This window comes from Helianthus annuus, chromosome 9, assembly GCF_002127325.2.
Source record: "Helianthus annuus cultivar XRQ/B chromosome 9, HanXRQr2.0-SUNRISE, whole genome shotgun sequence".
In the NCBI taxonomy this organism is placed as follows: Eukaryota; Viridiplantae; Streptophyta; class Magnoliopsida; order Asterales; family Asteraceae; genus Helianthus; species Helianthus annuus.
The window spans coordinates 48250074-48271991 of NC_035441.2; the positions used below are offsets into that span (position 1 = coordinate 48250074).

Consider the following 21918-nt stretch of genomic DNA (forward strand, 5'->3'; position numbering starts at 1 on the left):
TTCAGCCTGTTACACCGACTTATAAGCATGGTTTTCGAAACCAGGGACTTGCTAGGCAGTATTTAGCCCTATAGGGACACCTGGGGTGATCACACAACAATTGTAGAGTTGCATGTCTTGATCTTGAGCTCATTGGTGCACTATATAAGAGCATGAGTTGTAACCATTTTGGACATTCATTTGCAACTTCACCTCTGGAGCTCTCTGGACAACAAGCCATCTTCCTAGTGATCTCTAGCAGTAATTAGGACTCTTGTAAGTGTCCTTAAGCTCCCTTAATCCATTTTAGCTTAGTTAATTAGCTAAAAGTCAAACCGTCGTAATTAAGGTTTGACTTCGAGATTAGTCAATAATTACTCAGTCAAAAATACCTATAAGTAGGTAATTATGTGGGTAACAAACCCTTAAAAGGGTGTTTCCAGATTCCCACTCTAACCATTTTAATTGTCGAGTCAAAATATAAAAAGTCAACAGAATGCTTAAATCCAAATTAACTCATAATTAGCAATGTAGGATACATGCAACCTGTTTGATCATTAATATAACTTGGTAACTAATGTAAGAACATGTCCCAACATGTTCAACTCGACAATTTTCTGTTTAGACCCGGTTTGGAACCGAAAGTCGCATAGTTTGACTTTCGCTTTGACTTTCAGTTCTGACCCGTTTTAGTCAAGTTTAGGATTGTCTTAGAGCTTCTTTTGAACCTAGTAACATGCTAGTATAACCCTCTGTGATTATACGGCTTGGTTCACTAGTTGTCTAATTATTATGCAAGTTTCCGTTAAATGCCCTTATATTGACCATTATGCCCATATGTCCATAAAATGTGATTTTTGAAAATATAAAAGGGTAGACATCTTAGTTATTGAATTATAAACTTGTACCTAAAATTTGACATCAGTTTGAGGTCTAGATTAAGAGATATGCTCATTAGCGTAATTAGAAGCTTTCTTAGTAATTAATTAGCATAATTTGCATATAGCCTATCTAAACCCAAATTTTTATACAAAACTTTATACCCACTGATATATAATAATATTGTGGGATTTTTAGAGATTTTTATTTATTTTTAGGCTGAGCATAACTTAGAATTTTAAGCTTAATTCGGTTATTGCCGGTTATGCCCTTTTAGGCTATAAAATGAGTTTTATAAATCCTTTTGACCTCAAACCTTTTTCTACTGACTTATTATGTTAAATATATTATTTTGAGCCTTCTGGAATTATAAAAACATCAGCTTTTCTTTCAAAACCTGGAAATGGCTCCAAATCGCCTTTTTAGGCATTTTTACGACATAGTATGTATCAAAACTAGTTTATATATATAAGAGTTGATACCTACTGAAATATTTAGTAAAATTTTATATTATAACAGTAAACTAAGGTTTCAAACTCAGATTTCCAGTTTTGACCTTTTAGGCTTATGTGAAATTACCAAAATGCCCTTTCAGTGCATAAGATGGTTATAATTAATAAAATTCACATATATTTGATACTATACTGTTATAACATAGTTAACTAAGTATACTTACTGATTTATTCAGATATATAACTCAGATTGCTAGTTTAACTCTTTTATACTCTTTAAAATGACCAAAATGCCTTTATAAGGCATATTTTGAATTTGAAATTATTTTGGGCATAATTGGACATATCTTACTGATGTCACAACATATTTAGTGCATATAACCTCAGGAAACTTGTATACGATTTATATGGTTACCCGTTACGCATATTCGCGTTCGGATCGGCTTATGTAACTAGTTTACACATATTAGCCGAAACGGGTCCAACCATATCATCTTTGTCTCAAAATCCAGAATGTGTTTAATTTACCCATATTATACAAGTCTCCAGACTTGTTGGGTCTAAATCACATTCCTTCCCGGTTTTCGCCTTCCATGCGATTAAACCGTATTTGTTCCTTGAAACTAACCGGTCTAAGCTTAGGCTATATTAAAGACCCGTTAGGATTCTAATAGGTTATTATAAACCTTCGTTCCAGAATAGGAGACCAGTAAAAGACACTTGCATTTGCTTGTTGTGGTTTATAGTTGCTCAGGTAAATACTTTTAACTTATTTTCCCTTATACGGGCTTGGGGTACGGTACATATAAAATGCCGCTTGGTCGGGCAATTGACCCTAACTCATTAGTAGTTGGGTATTATCAATGTGACCCGTTTAAAAATTGGTTTTATTTGTTTTACGCCATTGGGAGTTTAATGACCATGTCCCGGATATCCTTGGTATCATTCATGAAATGGCCACGACCTTGACACGCGGGTGTAGGCGTACACCCGACAATGTGTCCATATTTATTAAGGTATAACCGTTGGCTTCCGCCGCGGATTTATACTATGTGGTGTGTCTATTAACCTTAAACCCGACACGAACCGGGCGACTAAACGCATAACGAACATGTAATTCTTTTACAAGATTAAATTTAATTAATTATCCCAAGTTATAAAAAGTTTTATGCCATGTGCATTTAAATCAATTTTCTAAACTATTTTCAAAATGAGTCAGTTAAATTGTATTTACCAGTGTAAAATGACGTATTTTCCCCAAAATATTAAGTGCAGGTTCTACACGTAATAGGCTGGCCACTCCTTAGCATCGTTAGAGTCTCGCAAGCTTGGATGCCATTATCTGTTGAACAGTTTCTCCTTTTTATTTCGATCCGCCTGTGGATCTATTTCAGCTACTATGTGATACTTGGATATTACATTTTGTATGGTTGAAATAAATCTATTTTTATTGCTTCCGCTGTGCATTATAATTTGTGTTGTTTGACTATGACGATATCAACTACGTCACGATACTCCCCCACCGGGCCCACCGGTGACACGTGGAAATTAGGGGTGTGACAGGTTGGTATCAGAGCCAACACTGAGTGAATTACACACTAGCCTTTTGTGTTTAATCTCAGTGCACGAATTGCACATTCTTCGAGTTCCGAGTCTAGACAAAGAACATAGGACAAACTCTGTTTTGTTTTTGTTTTATTCGGTCTTTTATTTTTATATATATTGGTTGTTATCATAATCATGTATGCAGGTCGACAATGCCGCCAAGATTTTTAAGAGGACGAGGCAAGGGCCCAGTTACGGGCCATGATCATGAGGCCGGACCATCGCACCGGCGAACGCCGTCGATTACCATGAGTACTAGACCGCAGGAGCCATGGAGGCTCTACGTCGAACCCGGGAGGCGGTCGGTCTCCCTCAGTTCCTCACCTTCGTATTTGCATTCTTTTGGGCCCCACTCGGAGAACGAGCCCAACAACCAACCACCTTCTTTTATACCCTTGCAAAGATCGAACTCACACCATTCCTTTAGCGACCCTTCACCTGTCTTCCAGAGCCGGTTCAACCCGGCTAATATCATTCAAGAACCCGTGGGTTTTAACCCACTAGGACCTAAGGATCACTTCTCAGGGGATCACGCGGATGACATGGACGAAGACACGGATCCCGTGGAGCCTGCGTCCGGAACACCGAACCACCCCATCGAAATCTCCGATGGGTCATCTTTCCACGGATCGCCGTACCGCGGTCCTGACAGTTACCAGGCGAGGTTTACACAGTGGGACTGGTATTTCACGCCCTCTGAACACTCGTCCCCTTACCAGCAACAGCAACAGGATCCTTCCGAGGATTCTCGATTTGTGGCAGTCACTCCACCACCACCACCACCAGTGGAACAGCAACCGCCTCCGGAGCCACCGAGGTGGAGAAGGTCAAACGCACGGATGTCCGTGCGAGGAGGAGTCCGCATCAGCACTCCTCAGCCCTCGAGTGGCAGTCATTATCTGCCACTCCAGGAAGGAGAAGAACCACAGATGGGAGGTCCATCAAACCCCATTCCAGAGGTCAACTCTGCGCCTATGGCGCCACCAGTGGGTTTTGACAACCCAATCCCTGCCTACGCCGGTTCAGCAGCGTATAACCCTTTTGAGCAGCCGGCTCATACCCATTATGAATATGCCAATGTGGACCCATACCAGGAGGCATGGGACTACAATGCCCGTCATCCAGAGGGACCCTATGGTGGTCTTTGGACCACTGGTTACCCAACTTATGGGTGCCAGCGTCCGCCACCTCCTCAACCTCTGTACCAGCCGCCGCAGCCACAGTTGATCCCGCCTGAGCGCCAGCAAGAGGTCCTTGAGAGATTGGACCAATGTGAACGGGAAATCCGAGCAGAGCGCAGTAACACATGAGGCTTCTTCAAGGGATTATCAGACTTGATCAAAGGGAAGTCCAAAAGAAGGGGTCATTGAAGACCTTTTGTTTTATTTATTTTAGTTGTAATCAAGTCCCTGCGTGGACTTTTGCTTCAGTACTCAGCCCCTGCGTGGGCTTGTCTTTTGTATTCTGCCCCTGCGTGGGCATGTCTTTTAGTTGACTCCTGCGTGGGCATTTATTTTCGTAGAAGTCCCGTTTAGGGCAAAAGATGTATTCGTTAAAACAATTTATGAGATATTCTAGTTTAAATTTTCATTTTATTTTATTTATTATTAATTACATGCATAAAACATGAAATAAATGAAAATAATTAAAAGATCTGCCATCATATTAAAATTGTAAAATCTAAAAAGGGACAAAGACCTAGCCAAATGTTATCATAAAACAAGGCCAAGATGGTAGTTCCATAATTAGATTAAGATCCATATTAACATCTCAATTTAGGACTATTCTGCGTTAACTATTAAAGGAATCTTAGAGGTAAAACCTAGCCTTATGTTATTGCAGACATGGCTAAGATGGTAGAACCTACATGATAGATTCCAATTATTGTTAACATCTGTTAGTATGTTACTATTCTTGGCAAACTGTGAATCAGTAAAGTCACACAGGCCATCCTTTAAAAAGGGTTAATTTAAATTCCCTCAATTATATAACCGCTTCTTAAGGGCGAAGTGCCTATGGGCAATAATTAAATGTCCTCTGGGACTAAGAACAGTGGTAGCTTATGACTCCCTGTAAATAACAGGTAACGAACTATAGTTCAAACCTGAATACCAAGACTCTGTAAATTTCTGGTTCATAATTAAATTAAAATTGTCCTTGTGACTAGGCCTTATGTGCTATTATTTAATAATTTAGGGTAATAATAAAGATCCTAAAATTTTAACAAATTAACCTAAAATGGCAATTTAAAACCATGGTTAATAGAATATAAAACACTGTAAAAACCTTTATATAAAACCTTGCCCATTTATTTATATGTAGCAATTGAAGCTACATGGCGGGGTCGGATGAAGTAAATAGCCATCCGGCGGAAAACCATGATAACGCCAGAATACATTGACTGGTGCGGAGCTGCAAGCACTAGTGGACAACGCCGTTACAAAAGCTTTGGATAGACAGTACAGTGAGTCCTCTGGGACCCAAAGTAGAACTCTGTCTACACCTCATTCCAAGCCAAAGACCCATTCTGAGGCTCATAGCAAACCACCCTCTGTCCAGCCTAAGTCTAAGAAGGATGATGACCGACACTCATCAAATGAGAACAGTGTTCACCCCAAGAAGATAGTGTTCGATGATGCACCCCTCTCTAAAGGATGCACATACAAGTATTTTGTATCATGCAAGCCCCGAGATTTCACTGGGGAGAAGGGCGTTGTGGATTGCATGACCTGGCTGGATGAAATGGACACTGTTGTGGACATTAGTGGTTGTGCTGAAAGGGACATGGTAAAGTTTGCATCCCACTCATTTAAGGGTGAAGCCCTATCATGGTGGAGGTCATTAATCCAAGCCTCTGGAAAAGTTGCCTTGTACAACATGTCTTGGGAGCAATTTGTTGCTCTTATCAAGGAAAAATACTGCCCTCAACATGAGGTTGAAAAGATAGAATCTGATTTCCTATCGCTGGTCATGAAGAACCTGGATTGCCAGGCTTATCTCACAAGTTTCAACACCCTGTCAAGATTGGTTCCGCACCTTGTGACCCCGGAACCCAAAAGGATCGCACGTTTCATTGGGGGTTTGGCCCTAGAAATCAAAGCTAGCGTGAAGGCCTCTCGGCCCGCTACTTTCAGATCCGTAGCTGATATATCTCTGTCTCTCACTCTGGGTGCAGTGAGACAGAGATCATTGAGGAATGCTGACACAGAGAAGAGGAAACGTGAAGATGATAATTCACGTCGGTCAAGCAAGAAGCATAGGGGGAACCGTGACCACAAGAAGGGGTCTAAAACCAAGAAAGATGGGCAACAATCGGGTGATAGGCCCAAGTGCAAGATTTGCAAGAAGCACCATTTTGGAAGGTGCAGGTATGAACAGAAATCCCAATCCCAGCAGAAGGCATGTGGGATTTGCAAGTCCTCTGAGCATAGGACCCTCAAGTGCAAAAAGTTGAAAGATGCAACTTGCTATAGTTGCAACGAAAAAGGGCATATTAAAACCAACTGCCCAAAACTGGCAAAGAAAGCTGAGGAAGGAAAGAAGACCAACGCCAGGGTCTTTCAAATGAATGTTCAGGAGGCCATCCAGAACGACAATGTCATAACCGGTACGTTTCTCATTAATGATGTTTTCGCAAGAGTATTGTTTGATTCTGGAGTAGATAAATCCTTTGTAGATAATAAGTTTTGTGAGTTGTTAAGATTACCTGTTAAAGCCTTAAGTGTGAATTATGAGGTAGAATTAGCTGACGGGACTATGGAAACAGTCTCGACTGTGTTAGATGGATGTGTCATATCCATTAGGAACCACTCTTTTCCTTTATCCCTGTTACCCTTTAAGCTAGCCGGATTCGACATAGTCCTAGGCATGGATTGGTTATCACGTAACCAAGCTCAGATAGTGTGCAATAAGAAACAAGTGGTGATCAAGACTCCGTCTGGTGAACCACTTACCATTTAGGGAGATACTTAACATGGATTGCCTAAGCAAGTGGCTATGCTAAAGGCATCCAGATGTTTGAAGAAGGGTTGTGTCATTTATATGGCACAGGTAACCATTGGTGAGGAAAGACCCAAGATTGAAGATATTCCAGTCATCTCTGACTACCCTGAAGTTTTCCCGAAAGAACTACCTGGTTTACCACCAGATAGACAAGTAGAGTTCAGAATCGACATCATTCCAGGAGCTGCACCTATTGCAAGAGCACCGTATAGGTTGGCACCAACAGAAATGAAGGAATTGAGGACGCAGCTAGATGATCTGCTAGCCAAAGGTTTTATTAGACCTAGTTCGTCTCCATGGGGAGCGCCAATCTTGTTCGTCAAGAAGAAAGATGGTTTGATGCGTTTGTGCATCGATTACCGTGAGCTTAATAAGGTCACTATAAAGAATAGGTATCCTCTGCCCAGGATTGACGATCTGTTCGATCAGCTTCAAGGAGCAAGCTACTTTTCCAAGATTGATCTAAGGTCAGGCTACCATCAATTGAAGTTCAAGGATGAAGATGTACACAAAACTGCGTTTAGGACACGTTATGGTCATTACGAGTTCCTAGTGATGCCTTTTGGGCTCACTAACGCACCTACCGCATTCATGGATCTCATGAATCGCGTCTGCAAGCCTTATCTAGATAAATTTGTCATCGTCTTTATCGACGACATTCTCATCTACTCGAAGAGCCAAGCTGACCATGAGAAACATCTCCGTTGCATTCTGAAACTGCTTCAACAAGAAAAGCTCTATGCCAAATTTTCTAAGTGTGAGTTCTGGCTTCGGGAAGTCCAATTTCTTAGACATGTTGTAAGCGAGCGTGGTATCCAAGTAGATCCCGCTAAAGTGGAAGCTGTCATGAGTTGGCAGGAGCCAAAGACGCCTACGGAGATTCGCAGTTTCCTAGGACTGGCATGATATTACAGGAGATTTATCGAGAATTTCTCAAGAATTGCAGCACCCCTGACTTTGCTGACTCGCAAGAATAGCAAGTTCAATTGGGGGCCTAAGCATCAAGAGTCATTCGATATTTTGAAGCAGAAGTTGAGCAATGCTCCAGTGTTGACGTTGCCTGAGGGAATTGAAGAGTTTGTAGTTACTGTAATGCATCACACACCGGGATGGGTTGTGTGTTAATGCAAAAAGGCAAGGTTATTGCCTACGCTTCGAGATAGTTAAAAGTGCACGAGAAGAATTACACCACTCACGATTTGGAGTTGGGTGCCGTTGTATTTGCACTAAAACTATGGAGGCACTACTTATATGGAACCAAGTGTGTGATCTATTCTGATCACAAGAGCCTTCAACATCTGTTCAATCAGAAGGATTTGAACATGAGGCAGCGACGCTGGATGGAAACTCTGAATGACTATGATTGTGAAATAAGATACCATCCAGCCAAGGCCAACGTAGTCGCAGATGCCTTGAGCAGAAAAGAAAGGGTGAAACCAATAAGAATCAATGCCAAGAGCATTGAGATCAAGAACGGTTTGAATGAAAGGTTGTTAGCTGCACAGAAGGAGGCTGTGTTGGAAGCTAACTATCCTAATGAAAAGCTGGGAGTAACTGAAGAACAGTTATCCTATGGCAAAGACGGAATCCTGAGATTAAATGGAAGAATATGGGTTCCTGTTTATGGAGGACTTCGAGACGTTATCCTTCAGGAAGCCCACAGTTCCAAATATTCCGTTCATCCTAGAGCGGATAAGATGTACCAGGATGTGAAGGCAAATTATTGGTGGATAGGCTTAAAGAAGTCTATAGCTACCCATGTGGCTAAATGTCTGATATGTGCTCAAGTCAAGGCTGAGCATCAAAAGCCGTCAGGTTTGCTACAACAGCCTGAAATTCCCACTTGGAAATGCACCAAGTTGCCTAAGACATAGAAGGGAAATGACACTATTTGGGTGATAGTTGATAGACTGGCTAAGTCAACACATTTCCTACCCATTAAGGAAACTTACAGTTCAGACATGTTGGCCCAACTATATGTTGATAAAATCGTATCCCTGCATGGGGTACCAGTGTCTATTATCTCTGATAGGGATACTAGATACACTTCGCATTTCTGGAAAAGTTTTCAACAATCTCTGGGCACACAATTGAACTTTAGTACGGCATACCATCCTCAGACGGATGGGCAAAGTGGGCGTACCATTCAAACCCTGGAAGACATGCTGCGTGCATGTGTGATTGATTTAGGAGGTAGCTGGGATAGGCACCTACCTTTAGTCGAGTTCTCCTATAACAATAGCTATCATACCAGTATTCAGGCTGCGCCTTTTGAGGCACTATATGGTAGAAAATGCAGAACACCCATTTGTTGGGCAGAAGTAGGAGACACTCAATTGTCAGGTCCCGATCTAGTCTTTGAAACGACGGACAAGATTGTCCAAATTCGTGACCGCCTGAAAGCTGCCCGGGATAGGCAGAAGAGCTATGCTGATAAAAGGCGAAAACCCCTCAAGTTTGAAGTTGGTGATAAAGTTTTGCTCAAAGTATCACCCTGGAATGGGGTGATGCGATTTGGTAAGAAAGGTAAGTTAAGCCCGAGGTATATAGGACTATTTGAGATCATCGAATGTCTAGAATCTGTGGCTTATAAGTTAAACTTACTTGAAGAGCTCAGTGGTATTCACAATGTGTTCCATGTCTGCAATCTGAAGAAATGTCTAGCTGATGAATCACTAGTCATACCACACACGGATGTGCATATAGATGAGAGCTTGAAATTTGAGGAAGAACCTGTGTCGATTGAGGATCGACAGGTAAAGAAGCTTCGAAGGAAGTATGTGCCTATTGTCAAGGTCAAATGGGAAGGCCGTAGAGGTCCCGATTATACGTGGGAGTTAGAGTCCACAATGAAAGAAAAATACCCTCAATTGTTTCAATAAATCTCGAGGTCGAGAATTTTTTTAAGGGGGTGAGGATGTAACACCTCGAAAATTCCTACCCAATAAAATAAAGACACGTGTCATGTAAGACAAACGTGTCAGGAACCCGGGTCAAATAAAGATGTATGGTAGGATTTAAAAAGGGCGTCATGTTATTAAAGATACCTCTGAATGACCCAAGGGCGACATGTTATTAAAACACCTCTGAGCGACCCGAATCATAAATCCCAAGATCCTTAAATCATTTTGATAAACATCTTATATATTAACCGGTTGTTCTAAATAAATAAAATTCCATCTTTTATATGGAAATTGGGTCTTTAGGAATGTTACTACAAAACTCTAATTTAAATTATGGATTTAAAAGAAGTTGAAATAAGTTTTATAAGTCTTGTTCAACTACATTGAGAATCCAAGACTTGTTTTTGGTAATTTCTGTCACTTTAACCTCCCATAAGAATCCAAATTAAGTGAAAGCATGTAAGGATCATACAAGCATGCAATGGCTTAGCAAAGAGGACCCACAACCGAAAAAGATGGCATGACATTCGGACTTGTAAGATTGCATGGTCAATTCTTGGAAGTTTGCAAATTTTTGGCTTCTGGCCATCGGTTACGGACCGTATGGCTTCAAGCTTACGGTCCGTAAGGTGCATACCTGGGCGATTTCAGCAAAGGTCGGTTACGGACCACAACCATTTCAGCTTACGGTCCGCAAGAGGAGCATACGGACCGCAAGGACTTAGGCTTACGGTCCGTAAGCCTGTCGCTGGCAGCAGAAAATGGACAGCTGCCTGTTCAGCCGGTTACACCGACTTATAAGCATGGTTTTCGAAACCAGGGACTTGCTAGGCAGTATTTAGCCCTCTAGGGACACCTGGGGTGATCACACAACAATTGTAGAGTTGCATGTCTTGATCTTGAGCTCATTGGTGCACTATATAAGAGCATGAGTTGTAACCATTTTGGACATTCATTTGCAACTTCATCTCTGGAGCTCTCTGGACAACAAGCCATCTTCCTAGTGATCTCTAGCAGTAATTAGGACTCTTGTAAGTGTCCTTGACCTCCCTTAATCCATTTTAGCTTAGTTAATTAGCTAAAAGTTAAACCGTCGTAATTAAGGTTTGACTTCGAGATTAGGCAATAATTACTCAGTCAAATCTTGAATCAAAAATACCTATAAGTAGGTAATTATGTGGGTAACAAACCCTTAAAAGGGTGTTTCCAGATTCCCACTCTAACCATTTTAATTGTTGAGTCAAAGTATACTTTAAAAAGTCAACAGAATGCTTAAATCCAAATTAACTCATAATTAGCAATGTAGGATACATGCAACCTGTTTGATCATTAATATAACTTGGTAACTTATGTAAGAACATATTTAGTGCATATAACCTCAAGAAACTTGTCACAACATATTTGAGTTTAAAATTATTTTGGGCATAATTGGACATATCTTACTGATGTCACAACATATTTAGTGCATATAACCTCAAGAAACTTGTATACGATTTATATGGTTACCCGTTACGCATTTTCGCGTTCGGATCAGCTTATGTAACTAGTTTATGCATATCAGCCGAAACGGGTCCAACCATATCATCTTTGTCTCAAAATCCAGAATGTGTTTAATTTACCCATATTATACAAGTCTCCAAACTTGTTGGGTCTAAATCACATTCCTTCCCGGTTTTCGCCTTCCATGCGATTAAACCGTATTTATTCCTTGAAACTAACCGGTCTAAGTTTAGGCTATATTAAAGACCCGTTAGGATTCTAATAGGTTATTATAAACCTTCGTTCCAAAATAGGAGACCAGTAAAAGACACTTGCATTTGCTTGTTGTGGTTTATACTTGCTCAGGTAAATACTTTTAACTTATTTTCCCTTATATGGGCTTGGGGTACGGTACATATAAAATGCCGCTTGGTCGGGCAATTGACCCTAACTCATTAGTAGTTGGGTATTATCAATGTGACCCGTTTAAAAATTGGTTTTGTTTGTTTTACGCCTTTGGAAGTTTAATGACCATGTCCCGGATATCCTTGGCATCGTTCATGAAATGGCCACGACCTTGACACGCGGGTGTAGGCGTACACCCGACAATGTGTCCATATTTATTAAGGTATAACCGTTGGCTTCCCGCCGCGGATTTATACTATGTGGTGTGTCTATTAACCTTAAACCCGACATGAACTGGGCGACTAAATGCATAACGAACATGTAATTCTTTTACAAGATTAAATTTGATTAATTATTCCAAGTTATAAAAAGTTTTGTGCCATATGCATTTAAATCAATTTTCTAAACTATTTTCAAAATGAGTCAGTTAAATGGTATTTACCAGTGTAAACTGACGTATTTTCCCCAAAAGATTAAGTGCAGGTTCTACACGTAATAGGCTGGCCACTCCTTAGCATCGTTAGAGTCTCGCAAGCTTGGATGCCATTATCTGTTGAACAGTTTCTCCTTTTTATTTCGATCCGCCTGTGGATCTATTTCAGCTACTATGTGATACTTGGATATTACATTTTGTATGGTTGAAATAAATCTATTTTTGTTGCTTTCGCTGTGCATTATAATTTGTGTTGTTTGACTATGACGATATCAACTACGTCACGATACTCCCCCACCGGGCCCACCGGTGACACGTCGAAATTAGGGGTGTGACACACCAGTTGAGCTCCATCGTGATAGATTCGCTCATCAGTTTGACATCAAAGATATGTTGTAGGATCCTATGATCGGTGAAGATCGTACACTTGGTACCATACAGGTAGTGTCGCCAAATCTTTAACGCAAAAACAACCGCGCCTAGCTCGAGATCATGGGTTGTATAGTTCTTCTCGTAGATTTTGAGCTGACGAGATGCGTAAGCTATAACCTTGTCCCGTTGCATAAGAACACAAGCAAGACCAAGGTTGGAAGCATCACAATAGACAATGAAACCGTCGTTTCCGTCGGGCAATGTGAGAACAGGAGCGTTGGAGAGCATGTGCTTGAGGGTTTGGAAAGCAGACTCTTGTTCGGTTCCCCAAACAAAAGGCTTTTCTTTATGCGTAAGAGCGGTAAGCGGCACAACGATCTTGGAGAATCCTTCGATAAATCGTCGATAATAGCCCGCTAACCCGAGAAAAGAACGGACTTCGGACGGGTTCTTAGGTGTAATCCAACTCTTAACTGCTTCAATTTTCGCGGGATCGACATGAGTACCTTGACTATTTATGATGTTACCCAGAAACTGAACCTCCTCTAGCCAGAATTCACATTTGGAGAACTTGGCATAGAGTCGATTCCCATGGAGCAGTTCGAGAACCAAACGGAGATGTTGCGCGTGTTCGGCTTTCGATTTGGAATAGATCAAGACATCGTCGATGAACACGATGACGAAACGGTCGAGATAAGGTTTACACACGCGATTCATCAGATCCATGAAGACCACGGGTGCGTTGGTTAAACCAAAATGCATAACAACGAAATCATAGTGGCTGTAACGAGTGCGAAAAGCGGTTTTGGGTATATCCTCCTCTTGAATGTGTAGCTGGTGATAGCCTGAGCGTAGATCGATCTTCGAGAAACAGATAGCACCTTGTAGCTGATCAAACAAATCATCAATGCGAGGAAGGGGATAGCGGTTCTTGATGGTTAGCTCATTCAATTCCCGGTAGTCGATGCACATCCTGAACGACCCATCCTTCTTTTTAACGAAAAGGACTGGCGCGCCCCATGGAGAGGTGCTCGGGCGAATGAAGCCTTTCTCAAGTAATTCCTGAAGCTGACTCGAGAGTTCATGCATTTCGGACGGTGCGAGCCGGTAAGGAGCTTTGGCAACAGGGTTGGCTCCAGGAATGAGGTAGTTACGGAAGTCGATATCACGACTTGGCGGCAGACCTGGAAGATCATCAGGGAATACATTTGGAAATTCGCAGACAACAGGAACATCTTTTACTTCCGGACTTCCGTTCTTTTCCTTCTCCGCTACTACAATGTTAGCCAAGAAAGCTCTGTATTCCTTGCGGAGATACTTGCTGGCTTGGACACATGACATGAGTTTGAGGCCTTTCGAAGCAGTTTCGCCATAAACACACAATAAATCACCATTCGCGAGCGAGAATCGAATCATCTTATCGAAGCACACAACTTCAGCATGGTTTTCGCGAAGAAAGTCCATGCCTACAATGATGTCAAAACTTCCGAGTTGCATCGGAATAAGGTCGATTGGGAAGAGGTGATTGTTGAGCTCAAGAGTACAATCACGAAGGACCGAATTAACGGCGACAGTTCTTCTGGTAGCGACCTCAACATCGAACGTCGAGCAGAGATGGGAGCGCTTACGACTAAGGAGCTTCTCGAATTCAAATGACACAAAGCAATTATCGGCTCCAGTATCAAACAAACACGATGCATAAATACCATTCACAAGGAACGTACCATTGACCACGTTGTTGTCAGCCTGGGCTTGGCGCACATTGATGTTGAACGTTCTGGCACGTGTGGCTTGTTGCTGCTGCTGTGGTTGTTACTGCTGATGAGGCTGCTGCTGCTGGGGCTCTTGTTTCACAACCATGTTCGGGCACATGTTCGCAAAGTGGTTGGGATCACCACATGCGAAGCAGACTCGGGCGTTGTTCGCGGGTGCCTGAGCCGCTTGATGGCCTTGAGGAGCCGGGAGCAGAGCTTGATGAGCAGGAGCAGGAGCTGCGGTGTTGCGGGGACCAGTACGACAGTTGACAGTGAAGTAGCTGTACATGCTGCAGTAAGCGCAGAAACGACAGGCGAGACCCACCGGGTGGTGATAAGAGCATGTTGGACAAGCAGGGTGGGGGCCTGTGTATGCACGCTTTGCAAGCGGTGCATAGGTAACTGGAGCTGGGCGGTGGTGAGACTGCTGCTGAGCTGGTACGGCTTGAAGGGGAGCAGCAATGGTCGTAGCAGCACAGTTCTTGTTGCTGGAGCTGCTGTTGTTGTTCTTCTTCCTACGGCGTGAGGACTTTGACGGTTGAGCGGTGGCGGTTTCGGAAGCTGGTGCGGCAGTGACTTGGTGCAAACTCTTTGAAGCTTTATCCCAGAAACCGGCTTTTACCCGTTTGTTGTTGATTTCGGCGGCAAGCAAGTAAGTTTCTTCGATCGTTGTTGTCGTGGCGGCATGCACAAAATCAGCAACACAGTCGGGTAGAGCTCGGATGTACTTCCTGATAGCCATGTCAGACGTCTTCACTTGATCGGGGCAGATGATGCTGAGCTGCTTAAAGCGAGCAGTCAGGGCAGCGTTGTCTCCATCCTTCTGCTTTATGTTCCAGAACTCGTCCTCCAGCTTTTGGCGTTCATGGGGAGGGCAGAATTCATCCATCATGATGGCCTTCAACTCTTCCCAGGTCAGCTCATAAGCTGCATCATTTCCGCGTTTGTTTCTCTCGGCCGTCCACCAGTCTAATGCGCGGGATTGGAAGACGTCGGTAGCGTTTAGGGTACAGAGATTTTCAGGACAACCGCTCTGACGCAAAGTGATTTCGACGGAATCGAAGCATTGAAACATAGCCGTTGGGCCATCTTCTCTAGTGAATTCCTTTGGACCGCAAGCCTTGAACTGCTTGAAGCTAAAAGCAGTCTTGGTAGCAACTTTAGGAGCTTCGGTTCTAAACTCCTCAGATGATTTGCTAACATTCTCGTAAATTTCACTCACGATCTGGGGCACAACCTTGGCCACTTGCTTAGCGAGGATGACAGCAAGGCGTTTGTCCCTCTGTTCGTGGCGAGTGAGTCGTGGGTGACAAGGTCCAGATGATGGTCCAGTTGACATTGTCTGCAACAAACATTGTCATAGGTCTCAGACACGTCATAATCGAATCTCACCTCTCACGTCTACTATTAAAGCTTAGGAACACGTTCAAGCATGTAAGCACATAAGCACAAAAGCACAGAAGCACAGAAGCACATAAGCACATAAGTACGCAGGGCACATTATCACAGAAACACATAAGCACATGATCTCAAGAGGCAGTCAGAATACATAAACCTATCATTCAAAGTCTGCGAACGTTTGAATATAGTGATCGCGTTTAGCATAGCGATTAGTATAGTATAAGCGTATAACATAGCATGAGATCGTCCATAATTTTAGCGATTTGTCAGTGTTTTGGGATAGAAGTGTAGTGCGAGTCATGTGTGTCGATCGAAGTGAAGGCAAAACCGAATAAGTCTCCAAAATTTAACACATAAGCAGGTAAATACACATACAAACACGTAAAATCAACGAATCATCAGAGTCAGCAGTTGTGGGCTCAGAATCGAAACACATAAAATCGAGAGATAGATTGTCTGCGGCTATTAGACATTGACTATCCAAAGTGGTTCGACTATTCTCAAGGACTTGTCGTACACATTTTGACCTTCAGGATCGTGCTTCTGCCTCGATTCTTGGGCGTTCGGCACGCATCCCTTTAGTCATTCAGTGACTTCAGGTCGTTGGAGTCCGTCGAGACTTTGGTGAGAGTTTTTGGAAAAACCGAATAAAAGTCGGAATAAGTCGTCAAGGTTAGGGTTCCACCCCTAGCTTAACAACTTCTTTCCTATTTTAGTAAAATAGAGACGAAAATCCGCGCTAAAGTATGGATTTCACTCCTGGTTCAACGCGAATTCTTGCGTTTTATAGATAAATACAGATCAAACAAGCAATTTAATCGAGAGTTTGCGGTTTTTACACCTAATCTCGACTTAATCACCTATCCAAAATGGAAATTTCGAGTGCAGTGATAGTGTAGACTAGGCGAGAATAATGAGAAATTGTAGTAAGCTCATGCATACCCTACTGGACATGCACGAGTCGGTCGATTGGGTCCTAACTATAGACTAGGTCTCTAAGACACCGACCCGGACTAGGTCGATCTTGCCTAATTCCCTATAGTTATGGCTCTGATACCAATCTGTCACACCCCAACCGATGGCGGAAACATCGGGGCGCGACACTGAGTGAAACAGATTGTCCAGAAGTTTCCATAACAATTATATTTACCAAATATTTTAAGTAACACGTCCCATACCATGTCATATAAGATAATACAATTATTACAGTACAAATCTAGGCAAATTGTTCTGTTCTGACAACTCAGGTTTCATTAGTACATACAACTATTTGTTGGTCTCTAAGATTCTTTCCTAGCCTTGATTTCCAAGCAAATAGACACCTTAAGCACCTGTCACATATGTTAAAATAAAAGTCAATACACATAGTGTAAAGGCGAGCATACAAGTTTGATATTAGCATATAGAGTTCGAAATAGTTTACGCATAACTAGCACGTACACTGAGTAAAACGAAGCATGTTAGTTATCGACATGAACCTATCGATACCAATGACTGCGGGTTGACTGCCCAAGGCAGTTCGTAATACATGATCACCACTGCAATCCATGCAAATAATTGTACTTAACAACCCCCAAGTGAACGGGTGCTGAGTCCAAACTATAGTACTATCGTTGCTAAGGCAGGTAGACAGCATTCCATGTGTAAACATAACAAACAAGCATTCATTAAGTCACGTATAACATGCGGTAACGGTTAGCGTTTAAAGTATTGCGTAGTGTGTTCGATTGTGATTTTGTATAAGTAACGTATGTAACACCCAAAAGTGCGAAGACAAAAGGGGATCGAGTATACTCACAGCGATTGAATGGATTGAAGGGAGCGCTTGAGAGTATGGTTAGCCTGATCAAAATGATACGGTAAGAGACGCGTAAAACGAAAACAAGTGTTGGTGGGGTCGAACAGCTGGTTGATCGGATGGTAGTCCGGTCGGACAGCTGATCGTGCGAGCGACAGTCCGTTCGGACGGCTGTCCGGTCGGATGGCCGTTCAAGTGGATTGTTTCTTTATTTAGGAAGGATGTGTTTGTGTATGATGGATCTCTACCCTTTCAGGTCGGTCGATCGGACAGTCGTTCGATCGGCCGGCAACCCGATTGGTTGGGCACTTCAGTGAGAACAAGTTCACAGCAGGTTGTCACTCGATCGGATAGCAGTTCGGTCGGGTGGCATTCCTAGTGCATTGAACATGTTGAAAATTGTTTAAATGTTGAAGTTTAATTGTCACATGTTCGAGCTGTTAACCCGATCGAACAGTAGTTCGATCAGACCACAACTCGTTCAACGATCAGACTTCAAATGTTGGTGACTAGTTTAAGTGTGGGACCCAAGGTGCAAGTCGTTCGGGTTGGCCAGTCGATCGGATTGGCTGTTCGATCGAACAGCAGTCCGATCGGACGACACTCCGTCCTGGTCGACATGTTCGTCTTACACTTGGTTGTTTTGATTGTTTGTCGTTTTTATCGAGGTGTTGTGATAACGTGTAAAACAATGGTAACCTCGTCATTACTTGGTACTCCTGATCGGACAGGAACCACCCAAATCCGGTCAATTAACTTTTCATGACGGTGTTCCATGCTTAACCCGAAATCGGTGAACTTCGTGGATAGAATCCCGGATCTCGAACCACACAACCACTAGAATGAGTAGTAGGTCGGCACCAGCTCCGTTTCTATCGGTTTTGAAGGCATTGAGTGTAAAAGAGTTGAAAGAAAGTTGGAAAACCATCTTTTAATCCTTTTCTTTGTGAATATGTTTAGATCTATAAAAGATCTTTGTTTGTTTATGTGGAAATCGGTTAGATCTAAGTTGTTCTTGGTGGATTGAGGCCAAAACATGAAGTTCTTCAAGAACACATGATGACGTCATCCTAGAACACCTTGAATCTTGGTGATTTCACGGTTAAAAGTTAAGATATAAAAGATAGAAAGGTGTAGGAGTGCGTGTAGATTAAGGAAGTACATGATTTAGGACGAGATCTTACCGGAATAGAGAGAAATCTGAAGAAAAGTGAGGAGAATGCGTTGGTCGGACGTCACTTGCCAAAAGTGGAAAGAATGAAAGTGACATGGGGTATTTATAGGGTTACCCAAAGAGGAAAGGGCTGGTCGATCGGCCAGGCAGCTCGATCGGACAGCCTGTCCGATCGGACGGCAGTCCTAGCGGACGGCTGGTCGATCGGCTGGTTGCCTGATCGATCGGTCGCTTGATTTGAGCATTCGGTGTGACGAGTTTTGCCATTTCGATTTCGATTTGCAAGCGTTGCGATGCGATAGAGTTTTCCTAGTCAAATTACTTTTAATCCCAACTACTCATATCTTGCGCTATCTTTTCTCCACCAATTATCATACGATATCTACATACAAGCATCCTTATTTCATATTCGTTTAGCGTTTACGATTCAATTTCGATTGAGTTTGATTGCGTTTCGATTGACTTCCACACATAACATAAATAAGCATGCACAAGTAACACATAAGGCACACACACACGTATAACAATCACCAAAATGCGTAATTCGAGTTGCGAGTGCGATGTTGATTAGATTCGTTCGATTAACGTTTAGTTGACTTTATCGCATTGTTACTTCCTATTGTTCACAGTCGTAGGCGATTCATAGCGATAAGTATACATTGATTACTGCGATTCTTAACTAATACTCCACATAATACAAATAAAGTGAAAAATAAAACATACTATTCTACGAGTCAAAGAAGTCAAAACAGGAATTGGGCAAGGAGAGACAGATCGCAATTAGCAATCTTTTCTTCCTTTGACTTCAATCTTGACTTTGACTTTGACTTCCGCGACACGGGGTGTTACAGCAGTGGTGTTGGTTGATGATGTGGGTGCGCGGAAAAGTGGCCGGTGGTGGTGGAAATGGTGGGTGGTGTCGGTGGTGGGGTGGGTGGGTGGTGACTGTGCAGGCAGGTGGTGGCGATAATAAAAGGTTGTGATGGGGTGGGATGGGGAGGTGGTGGTGGCGGTCGATAAAAATGACAAAAGCTAGGGACTAAAATGGCAGAAAACAAAACTATTTGGACTAAAATGACAAGAAAAAAACTATTTGAACTAAAGTGGTAATTTTGGTCAAACCTCAGGGACTAAAATGGCAAATTACTCTAAAATATACGAAAGTACAAAAATCTTTTATTAAAACACCAACAAAGGAACATGAGTGAACGCAAATGAACGGACACGTTAACGAACACGTTACCGAACGTTCACGAACACAATTGAACGAGTGAGACCTCAATACATGTTCGTTCATTTTACTAGTCGAACGGAATTTCTTGTTCATGTTCATTCGTTTATTAAACAAACGAACTTAAACAAACCTTTCGTCGAACGATTCACGAACTGTTCACTGAATGTTGGGTTTGTTTACAGCCCTAGTAGTAAAAATGGTTTAAAAGGTTGGTTTAAATAGGTAAATATAGAATGATAAAGAATAAATTTAGTTGATTTTTTTAAATAAACATTACCGTTCACAATGGTAAAAAACAACATTTCAAAACTTTCCACTGTTGGCGCTCGCCAACTAACTCACGAGACGTTCAATAACGCCCCACTTTCACATGCCCGGGCTAGTGTGCCGGGCGCTATCGAGCCGATGTGGCAAGGGGCAGGTTCCCACGCTAGTTAACCTAAGGGTATACGGAGTGGGCGGCAAACCCACTCGGCAAACCGCCTTTGCCGCGCGGTAACACCGCCGCCGGTGGGTTTGCCGCTCGGTGAAGGTTGCGGATGCGGGGGAGGGTTGACGATTCGGGGAGATGATCGGAGGAGAGAGAGATGGAGGGTATGAGAGATAGAGGGTAGTGTGGGGTGGGATTCATGACATCTATCAACCAATCACACCTTTTTTTTTGAAGTTTATCACTTCACGAAGTGTCTAACCATTGCCAATACTTTTCAGCAAAGTTTAAACACTTTTCACTGATTGACGTGACACACTCTGATTGATTGATTTTTTAGTTTGCCACTATCAAATGTTTAACCACTCCTTACACCCTAACAAGTTACAGTTTAGTAACAAACCAAACCGATACCGAATCACTTTTGTCTACCTTAACTTTCCATGTTTCATTTTGTTTCCTCTCCCCTTCACCATTATAACCCACACCCATAAACTATCTACTTCCACACTCACCTGAATCACAAACCCTAACCACGACCATGGATCCACTCTTCCACACCCTCTCCCTCCTCCCCTTCTCCTTCCTCCGGCCACCGCGCCTCCGCCTGAAGCTCCCCACCGTCCCCCTTCCCTCCGCCATGACCGTCTTCTCCCTCGTCCTCCTCACCTACTTCATCGTCGTCTCCGGCGTCGTGTACGACGTTATCGTTGAACCCCCCGGCATCGGATCCACCCAAGATCCACGCACCGGCACCGTCCGCCCGGTCGTCTTCATGTCCGGCAGAGTCAACGGCCAGTACATTATTGAAGGACTTTCTTCTGGATTCATGTTTGTTCTCGGCGGATTAGGAATCATACTTATGGACCTTGCCGTTTCCCCCAATCGGGCCAAGAGTGTTAAGGTTTCGTTTGCGGCTGCTGGTGTTTCGTGTTTGGTTATTGCCTATGTCATGAGTATGCTGTTTCTTCGTATTAAGATTCCTGGTTATCTTCGCTGATTTGTTTTCAAAGTTGTGTTGTTTTGATGAGCAATTAGACTGCTGATAGTTCGGAATTTGATGGTTAAATGTTTGAGATTGTTGAATGTAATGGAGAAAAGGATTATAGATTGTTGAGATCTTTGTGTTTATGTTTGTTAGGCAAGAATTGAGTATGCTTATGAGAGTTAGGATTAAGAAGATTAAGGATTATAAGGTTATAAATGATATTATGTAAGTGATTTGTAGACTGATATATGGATGTTAAGTAGGGATGCCTCTATTTTCATGACTAGTTTTGTTTATTGCTATCATATTTCTGTTAATTTCTTGGTTTGTCAGTTTGAAATTCATCTAGTTTATGACTTTGGGTGATCTTAAACTGATAGTTTATAGGATTCTGGACATAACGCATACGTGAATAGCCGAATGTGACTGAATGTAGTTTAAAACATCAAGAGACAGAGAGAGGTGTTGATGTTGGTTAAGTGCTTGACTGTTTATGAGTTAGCTTGCTGCTTGCATAGGTTGTGTGATACTACTTGTTAATATGAAGTTGAAAGTAGCTTGCTGCTTGCATAGGTTGTGTTATACTACTTGTTAATATGAAGTTGAAGTCTTTCTTATTTTAAACTCAGA

The 21918-nt window shown here is 42.4% G+C and overlaps 1 protein-coding gene across 1 annotated transcript; it reads left to right on the top strand.

Annotated features, from left to right (window-relative positions):
• The first annotated feature begins 20754 nt into the window (after positions 1 to 20754).
• On the top strand, positions 20755 to 21574 carry LOC110877564 (putative oligosaccharyltransferase complex subunit CG9662). Its single transcript, XM_022125718.2, has one exon. It carries the CDS (start codon positions 20842 to 20844, stop codon positions 21298 to 21300), a length of 459 nt encoding a protein of 152 aa, XP_021981410.1. The 5' UTR covers positions 20755 to 20841; the 3' UTR covers positions 21301 to 21574.
• The last annotated feature ends 344 nt before the right edge of the window (positions 21575 to 21918 follow it).